This window comes from Humulus lupulus, chromosome 5, assembly GCF_963169125.1.
Source record: "Humulus lupulus chromosome 5, drHumLupu1.1, whole genome shotgun sequence".
Lineage (NCBI taxonomy): Eukaryota > Viridiplantae > Streptophyta > Magnoliopsida > Rosales > Cannabaceae > Humulus > Humulus lupulus.
The window spans coordinates 241939194-241948676 of NC_084797.1; the positions used below are offsets into that span (position 1 = coordinate 241939194).

At 31.0% G+C, this 9483-nt stretch overlaps 1 protein-coding gene across 1 annotated transcript; it reads right to left on the reverse strand.

Moving 5' to 3' along the window:
• Positions 1-5002: 5002 nt before the first annotated feature.
• LOC133778595 (RING-H2 finger protein ATL20-like) lies at positions 5003-7779 on the reverse strand. The gene is made up of 2 exons (XM_062218575.1): positions 6935-7779; positions 5003-5674 (listed from the first exon to the last, which is right to left on the reverse strand). The coding sequence occupies exons 1-2, from the start codon at positions 7725-7727 to the stop codon at positions 5193-5195; spliced, it is 1275 nt and encodes a 424-aa protein (XP_062074559.1). The 5' UTR covers positions 7728-7779; the 3' UTR covers positions 5003-5192.
• Positions 7780-9483: the final 1704 nt, after the last annotated feature.

Genomic DNA, 9483 nt, shown 5'->3' on the forward strand with positions numbered 1-9483 from the left:
AGCAACATTTGACAACACACCAAACACCATCGTGATCATCTTGTTGTTGTGAGAAAGACCATGATGTATTATGCTTTGTTTGGTAAGAAGAATGGAAATAAGTAAAAGATGAATTGAGTACGAGGCACAGAAAAATGGAATAGGATGATAGATTTAATCTTTACTTAGATTTGTTTGGTATAATATGCATGAAAGAAAAAAGTAGCATTTTATTATTTAAATTAAAAATATATATTAATTTTAAAAAATGAATTCTCAACTTTTGTCATCAATCCATATATTGAAAGATTATTTTTGGCGGGCTGAATGAATTGACAATCCATGGTAATTTTCATCATTTCTTTCTTACCAAATAAAAACAATCTTTTGGATGGATTTCCTTCTTAATCATTTCCTCTTTCATTTCACCCTAACAAACAAAAACTTAGGTGTCGTTTGGTTGAAATGAATGAAAATAGAGGAATGGGAATATGAATCAGAAAAGAAATAGTAATGAAATAAGATAAAAATTAATATGAATAAAAAAATTGATAAAAAAATTATTAATTTTTTTTCAAGCTTGCATTATAATGGTCTTTTTTTATATTTTCAAAGGGAACATTCATTCCACCAAAATAGTGTAAAAATCATTCAATTAGAATGACATTCTCATACTTTAAAATACAACCAAATAAATTAATAGAATAAAAATTATTTCATTTTCATTCTATTACTATCAACCAAACATCTTCAAGTCGACTTATTTTCCGCATGCCAAGCTCTTTAGCTGAGTTTGTTCTTGTCTCTGTCGATGATAGAAACCTTTTCGATAAAAATCAATTACATTGAGTTCTTGATATGTCGAGTAAATTAAAACTCATTTGGTTCAAATTTTGCCATAATTGGAATCTTATCAAAACCTTTTGTATTTTTTTTTTAAATTTAGGTGGTAACTACATGTGTTATTTATTTATATAGCTTAGTTATTATTTGTATTTTTTTTTTAAATTAGTATTATTATGATCCTTACCTATATACTAGAAAATAATATAATTAAAAAGGGACATTTCAGTTTGTATGCTTGATAAAGGCTATAATTTTAAAAAAAAATACTAGGCATATTAAAGATTTCAAAATAATGATATTTTTTGGTACTTTACCCAAAATGCCCTTACCATTTCCTCCTCATTTTTCACTTTTCACTTCTCATTTCTCTCTTCTCTCCTCCCTCTCTCTCTCTATCTCTTATTTCACTCTCTCTCACCTCACAACACCACCACCACACTAAATATTGTATTTCGAACAGATTTGGGCATGATTTTTTTGTTTTTTTTTTACGATTTTTTCCAGATCTGAAACTCTGAAATCTGCAAAAAATTGACCTTGCTCGATGGTAGTTCGATGGTGCTTGATGCCAGCTCGATGAGACCTTCAAAATCATGATTTTTCATGAAAAAATGACTTTGCTCGATGATGGTTCGATGATAGCTCGATAGTGGCTCGATGGTGCTCAATGCAATTCTTGCAAGAGACATAATTTTTCACTCGGGTGTCCGTTTGGGGTGATTTTTTTTTATTTTGGGTATTTTTTTTAAATCTACACGTTTGACATGTTCATCATATGCACATTTGTGAAGTGTGACATTTGTAAAAAATACAAAAGTGCAAACATACCTCATGTTTAAGACATATTTTGATATATTTTCAAGTTTTAAACTTCTCAAATGTGCATACGAGCATGTCAAACGTGTAGGTCTTTACAAAATACCCAAAATAAAAAAAAAATCACCCCAAACGGACACCCGAGTGAAAAACTATGTCTCTTGCAAGAATCACATTGAGCACCATCAAGCCATAATCGAACCACTATCGAGCAAAGTCGTTTTTTCATGAAAACATCGATCTTTAAGGCCCCAGCGAATGGTTGCTCGATCGTGCTCGATGCCAGCTCGATAGGGCCTTCAAAATCGAGATTGCAAAATATCTATTGATTATGGAAAATACTATTTTGACCCCTATGCTTTTCCAAAATACGTGATCGGTCCATGTGTTTTGTTAAATGACAATTCAGACTCCTTGTTTTACAAAATTGATCAAAATAGTACTTTTTACCCAATTTTGGTAAAAAAAAATTCAAATATAATTGATCACTAACGACTAGAGAATTTATCTTATAATTGAAAATATTTTGACCAAAATCGGATCTAGGGTACCATTTTGATCAATTTTGTAAAACGCAAGATTTGAATTACCATTTAACAAAACACAGGAATCGATCGTGTATTCAGGAAAAACATAAGGGTCAAAATAACATTTTCTCTTGAATTATTTTGTTTAATCAAAATTTATTTTAATAAGATAATAATATCTTTATATTTTTTTATGGAAATTCCATTTATGATTGTTTATTATTTTATTCACAAATTTTATAAAAACTAATGTATAAAAAAATGTCTATTTTTATGGAGATGAAGAAAATTATGAAGTGCACATGCCTTAGAAAAAACAATGATGAAACTACAATTAATAGTGTAGAGTGTAACATTTCCAAAACTAAATTACACAACTCGTGTTCGTGATGAAATTGTTGATCATATACGAAAAATAAATCCACGATGATGAAAATAATTAAAAAAAAAAAAGACATTGGTTAGGTATTATGAGTCTTTTAAAGTTTTTGTTTCTTTTTTTAGATTGGCATGTGATCAATTGGGAAGTCTCTTACAAAAGTAGTTAAATGTTAGAGGTCGATTGTGTGTTTATTACCATTCTAATTGAGTTTGTTATAGTTAGTTACAAAGGGTTACTCTTGTACATACTTGTATAAATAATGATTTTATTGATTAGTGATTCATTTAATGAGATTCATAGCCACTTGTTCTTATTTACTCTTCGATTCTTCCTCTCGTTTATATGGTATTTCAGCTAAATCGTTAGTTATGGAAAACTCGGCGCTTCCAAATCTCAAGTGCAAGCTCATCTTTCAAAAAATACATAAATTTTATTATTTTTGTATAAATCTCATGGATGGCTAATGTGGTTCAACGTTAGGGTTCATTTGAAAAGTATTGGCATTTTTCAAAGTAGTAGTTTTATCTAAATATTAAAAATATTTTCAACTGTCAAATTTACTTTTGTTTATTTAATTTTGAGTAATTAACGACAAAACTTAATTATTTTTACATTTTTATACACTTAACTCCTAATTCATTTTTTTCGCTGATGAAACCTCCCAATCCACGGACGTTTTTGTTAGCAAATCTAAGGTCTCCGTTTGTTGTGACTGTTAATTGCCAAAGTGTAGCCACCGGGCCATCTAAACTAATGTCACGTCATAATTTTTAAATTAAAATAAATAAATAAAGATATTTAAATTAATTTAAAATAAAAATTATTTTAATTTAAAAATAGATTGATTAATATTTTAAAAAAGTACTTAAATATCCATTAAAAAACTAATTCTTAATTCTTTTTCTTTTCTTCTTCTTTTTATCCTTTCTTTATTCTTCTTCTTAAAGCCCTAGCCGCCTACCCATTCCCTATTTCTTTATGTCATCGCACTTTTTATCCCTCTCTTCGCATCTCGACTTGAACGACAACAGCCTCCAAGCCCCTTCGATCTTCAACTACGACGGAGGCTGCAGATCGCAACGAGATCGCCTCGTCTTTGATCAGATCTAGTGTTCGACAGAACTAGGAGATTTTCATCGACGGTCTTTGCTTGCAGGTAGTTGTCGGAGCAGCTGGGAAAATCTTGCTTTCGGTTTGCTTCAGATCTGGTTTTGCTTGCGAAGCCATCCCCGGTTGAAGTGTGCAGCTGCTCTTCGTTGCTGCCCCTGTTTTTTTAGTGTCTCAGGTTGAAGAAGTCATCTTAGTGGGGAGTGAGCTTGACTTTGATATTGCGATTTTGTTGCTGCGCCTGTTTTTGTTGTATTTCAGGTAGACGACACCATATTCACCTATTGATTTACTGGGTTTTATTTTGGGGTTGAGAAGTTGCAAGAAGAAGAAGAAGAGGGTCAGGGTTGCGGATGGGTCGCGTTGGGTTGCGCGAGACAAGGCAAAGGCCTATGAATGGAAAAGTTGCAAGAAGATGGGGAAGAAGAAGAGGAAGGAAAGAAGAAGAAGCGTGGAAGAAAGAGGGAAAATTTTAGGGTTTAGTTTTTAATTTTATTTCAGATTTATAAAATAATATTAATTTTTTTAATATATATTTTTTGTTTTTAATATTTTTAAGTAATTTTTTAATTTTAATTATTCTATTTTAAATTTAAATGATTTTTATTTATTTTTTAATTTAAAAAATTAAGACATAGTATTAATTTAGATGGTCAGGTGGCTTCACGTTGGCAATTAACAACTACAACAAACAGAGACCTTAGATTTGTTAACGGAATCGTGGATTGTAAGGTTTCACCGGCGAAAAAAAAAATTGAAAGTTAAGTATATAATAATGTAAAAATAAAAGGGTTTTGGCGCTAATTACTCTTTAATTTTTTATCATATATTTTTTTACAATAAATGTGGATTTCAAATATTTAGTCCAATTAAATTTTTCGTGCAAATTTACTTTCATATTTTATTTTGTAGACAATTTATTTTTATCATCAATTTTTTATTTTTTTTTTATATTGGGAGAGTAGATTCGAACTTTGGACTTTCTCTCATAAAGAGATATCGTTAAATTTTTAAAAATTTAAAATAATAATTACTATGTATTATTATTAAAATACAATTACATAATATTATTTTGCATACATTTTTATATATATAACTACATATATAATATAAATCTGATTATGTATTACTATATCCAATTCATAGAAGTGTAAATTTGGAGATTTTACTTATATGAAATATGCATTATTACATTGAGTGTGGATCTTGAGCATCTTTTGATAATAATAATCCAAATATACCTGTCTGAGCTACTCTTTTTCATTTTCCTTTTTTTGTTGTTAAACTAACACAAACCATAGAGTGTTCATTCATCACTGGGTTCAAATTTAAGAACAAACAAAAAAACACAGAATCACAGCATCACAATTAACAAATGTTGAAAAGGACAGAGACCCGACTAGGACCAAAAATGTTTCACTCATCTAAGATCCACATTGACATGAATACATAACAACCCATTTATGAAATCTACATCCAAACAGGGTATGTACAAATCAAAGTTAAATTTTTCAAAAAATGAACTATAAATTCATCTACGAAGATTCAAAAGAAGAAGAAGAATGAGAAACCGAAGTAGAAGGACTAACATGGGAAGAAGAAGCACTATCAGTGTCCGGAGAATTACGGCAAAGTGGGCAAGTGGCGTTCATTTTGAGCCACTCGTCGACGCAACTGGCGTGGTAATAGTGGTTGCATTCCGGTATGGTTCTCAACGTATCTTTGGGCTCGTACTCACACAAACAAATTGGGCAAGTGGTGTCATTGGGCTTTGGCAATCTCTTACTCTCTCCCAACTCAATCTTGGGGAACGATTCAATTGTGGGCCCATCGTAGCCCATTACCACCATCACCGGCGTCGGATGCTCCGGCCCGGTGTAGTCCGAGAAGGGCCGGCGGCGCCGCTGCCCACATTCCCTTACCCTGCCACATATGAAGCTTGCTAGCCCAATTATGCATAGGAGTCCTGGTATTCCAACTCCTATGATTATGCCATATTTTGCAGTTCTTGGAAGACCTGAAAATTCAAACATTTATTTTGTTAAAAATTTAAAAAATATATATTATATTTGGTACCTCCTCGTTTTGAAACATCAAACTCAATTTTGATTCAGCTTTTGGTGCTTACCTACTTAAAAAAAAATGTTAAGTCGAATCTAATGAGCATTGAATTGTCATATCTGTCTTCTTGGTCAGAATTTGACACTTCTCCAAATAGCAATATGGGAGTGTTATTTTTTGGGCCAACGGATCATCATTGGGCTTCCGAACTTGTTGGTTAGCACTTAAAGATATTTTTAAACCACATGGGCCCACTGATTAAAATAAGACATCAACATTTTTTTTTCTTTTTAAATTTATGGTTTTTTCTTGGGAAAATCATTTTTTTTAATATCAACTGTTTTATGAGAAAATTAAAATATCTACTAGTCAACTACTTTGCTTTGAAGGGTAAGACATAAAATTGAAAAAGAAAATGGCTGATATCCTAAATATATATATAAAAAGATAATTATACAGTGGAGTATAGAAAATGTCCCTATCCTATCCTAAGTCAATTTTTTATTTTTTGTATTTAGAAAAATTATAAACTAATTATTTTTTATGACGGTGTATATTATAGTTATAACAGATATTTTATTAATTTTTATAAATTTTTTAATAATTTATAATGTCAAAATCAGAATTCAAACAATATATTTTCTATACATATAAAAAAAATTATTCAGGCGTACAATTAACTATTTAAACTTTGATTTGAGAACTATAAATTATTCGAAACTTCTCGAAAATTAATAAAATATCTACTATAATTATAACAAATACAATAGAAGATGCCCCTCCTATGCCCCTACAAAGAATTATCCTATAAACAAACAAAAAAAATTCCCTTAATTAATTAACTAATATTTTTTGTTTTCTTCTAGAAACGACGACGTCGCTTTGGACTAATTTATTTGACCAAACATAAAAAATTACGTATATTATTAGAAATCTATGTGGCGTTCGGGTAAAATGACACGTGTCGCTTCTCACTGACTAATCACCAGTGAAAGCGAGTTACCGTCCGAACATTTGGACCAGTTTAAGTGATGTGAAGCAGCACTGAGTGGATCCCACTCTCCCACCTATTATATTGACTATTTTACACGACTAGTTGACTTCGTAAAACAAAACACTGTTCTGTTCTCAGTTTGATTCCCTGCGTTCAACTCCACCGGAAATCTAAAACGACAAATAAAAAATAGAGAGAGAGAGATAAGCAATGCATACATACCGTGATTTGACTCGATTGTAGAAACGGAGCATCCAATTCTTGTATCCGAACCGCTCTGAAACCCGCATTTTCCACCACGCTCGACGCAATCTCTGCAATTCGGGTCGCTCCATGCTAGCTGGATACTTCCGGTGATATCCGAAAACCTGTCGAATCTAGAGAACGGGTTGAATGAACGCGGAACCATAGCCGTCGTAATCACCGAGCACGTAGGCGACGGCGATGATGATGACGGCGACGGCGAAGGCGACGGTGAATCTAACGTCGGTGCCCTGTCATGTCTGTAATACTGAAGATCTTCAGTCGGTACGGCGACAACAGCAAACTCTCTGTTTTGGCCACTGAGGCAATCAATACGGTTGAGCCACTCCGCTATCGCCATGAAATCCTTGGAGCAATTAAAAAACGTGTAGTTTTCCATTCGATTGATCGTAAAAGGAGTAGCGCTGAAGTTATCGAATTCTCGATTCATGAATCGCTTGGGGAGGCAACCGGCGGGGTCGTTGATGAAGATAGATTGTCCTTCGTAATCGATTTGCTGGACGGTGAATTCGCCGGACCCTAGCCGGAGAATCGTCTGCCTCTGTTCGTTGCACGAGAGGTCGAACTCGGTTCGGTAGCTGCATCGACGGGTTTGTGATGAGTTTCTCAACCAGAAAGGGAAGTGAACTTTTGGTCCGGGTCTGAGGGGGTTACAATTTTCTACTCCGCAGTACTTGATGTTCGCTGCCGCTACATGAGAACGAAAGAAGTAGACGACAAAGAAGAATGAGAAGACTCCGTAAGCGGCCATTGATGGAGCTTTTGTTAGTTGGGATTAGCCGAGTAAAGAAAAGAAGAAGATGAAGTTGGTGTTTTGGGTCTTAAAAGGGCAGTTTTGATTGGGTGCTTTTTGGAGGGACTTGATTGACTACAATCGGCTATTAGTTTTGTTTTATCTAATAATTTTTTTTATAATTAGGCAATTAAATAGCTTATAAGCTTTAATTAACTTCACTAATAATAAACACGGAAAAAATTATTTTATCTCCCGTCTACATTTATAATTGTTGGATTAGTAATTGATGAGATGATTATTAATTATTAAAAGCTTAAATAAATACATAAAAAAAAATATATGAGAAGTATTTTATTTGTTTTTAAATTAATTTTACTAATGATAATTAAGGCTATTCATTGTATTACATCCAATATTTTTAGGTATATCCAATACGATTAAATTATGGATCACATTCAATGTTTGTAATTAACTTGTCTCAACTCATCTGATCTAATCCGATCCAATTATATATTAGATTGGATCGATTCAATTAATTAGATACATCTCAAATTTATATATTTGAATGGATTTAATCAATTCCATATTTTTTTGCTTTTATTTAGCTAAATTTATTCAAATATTTCATAATATTATAAATAAAAAGACTAATTTGTTTAAAATGATATAACATCATACAAATATAACATAAATTATAAGCATAATCCAAAATAAATATATATATATATACAATCGGATTGATTCAGTTGTATTGGATTTTTACATTTATCATCTAACAATCGATACAATTCAATTCGGATCTTTAAAATTCGATTCAATCATAATTAAATATCCAAATTTTAGCATCGATCTATTATAATTGAATTAAATAATTTTTGCACCCCTAATAATAATCATTGATAATATGATTTTGTGTTCGCAATCAGAAAAATGCTGGATAATAAAATTTATCAAATGATTATTAATTATTATAAATCTAAATAAGTACATAAAATAAAACAAGTAGTATATAATGGTGTGAATTTAAAAAAATAAAATAAAAATAAAACATGTAATAAAAAAAATCTAATTGACATTATAGCATTCCCATGAATAGAGTTTCAACTTTTTGATAAAATATTGTATCAAATTTTTTTTAATATTAATTTGATGTGACATATTATTTTTATTTGGTCAAATTCACACTTTGAATAATAAGAATGGGATATACATTTTCGCATTTGTCTAAGAATTTTGTCTTAGTGAAAAATATACTAGATGAGTTGTCAAGTCTTTTTATAATAATCAAAGAAAGAAAATAAAAAATTCGTTTGGGTGATAACAATTCATACCTAAATAGAATGATATTGTACCATAATAAAATTCAAATTAAAACTATATACTAATTTGTATTTTTAGTGCATGTTGTTGTGAATGGTATGTTAAGTCAATTATTTTGGTTGCGTTCCTACTTTATTATATGAAATCGATTACTAAATATAATTTTTTTCTTAGAAATAGTAATAATAAAATTACAAGAAAGAAGTAAGAAAAGGATTGAGTTTTCTTGTTAGGATAAAATCATAAGAAAAAACAAAAACTCACGAGTCACTTCATTTTATTTTTTGTCTAATAAGGTCAACTCTAATGGGCTTCAAAGACTAATTTAGTATTGATCATACACCATATATCACTCTAATAGAACTTTAAATGGTACTGTAAAATAGTGGAGATGAACAGTGCCACGACCTTATTGGTGTGGCATTGTTCACCACGACAAAAAAAAATTGTT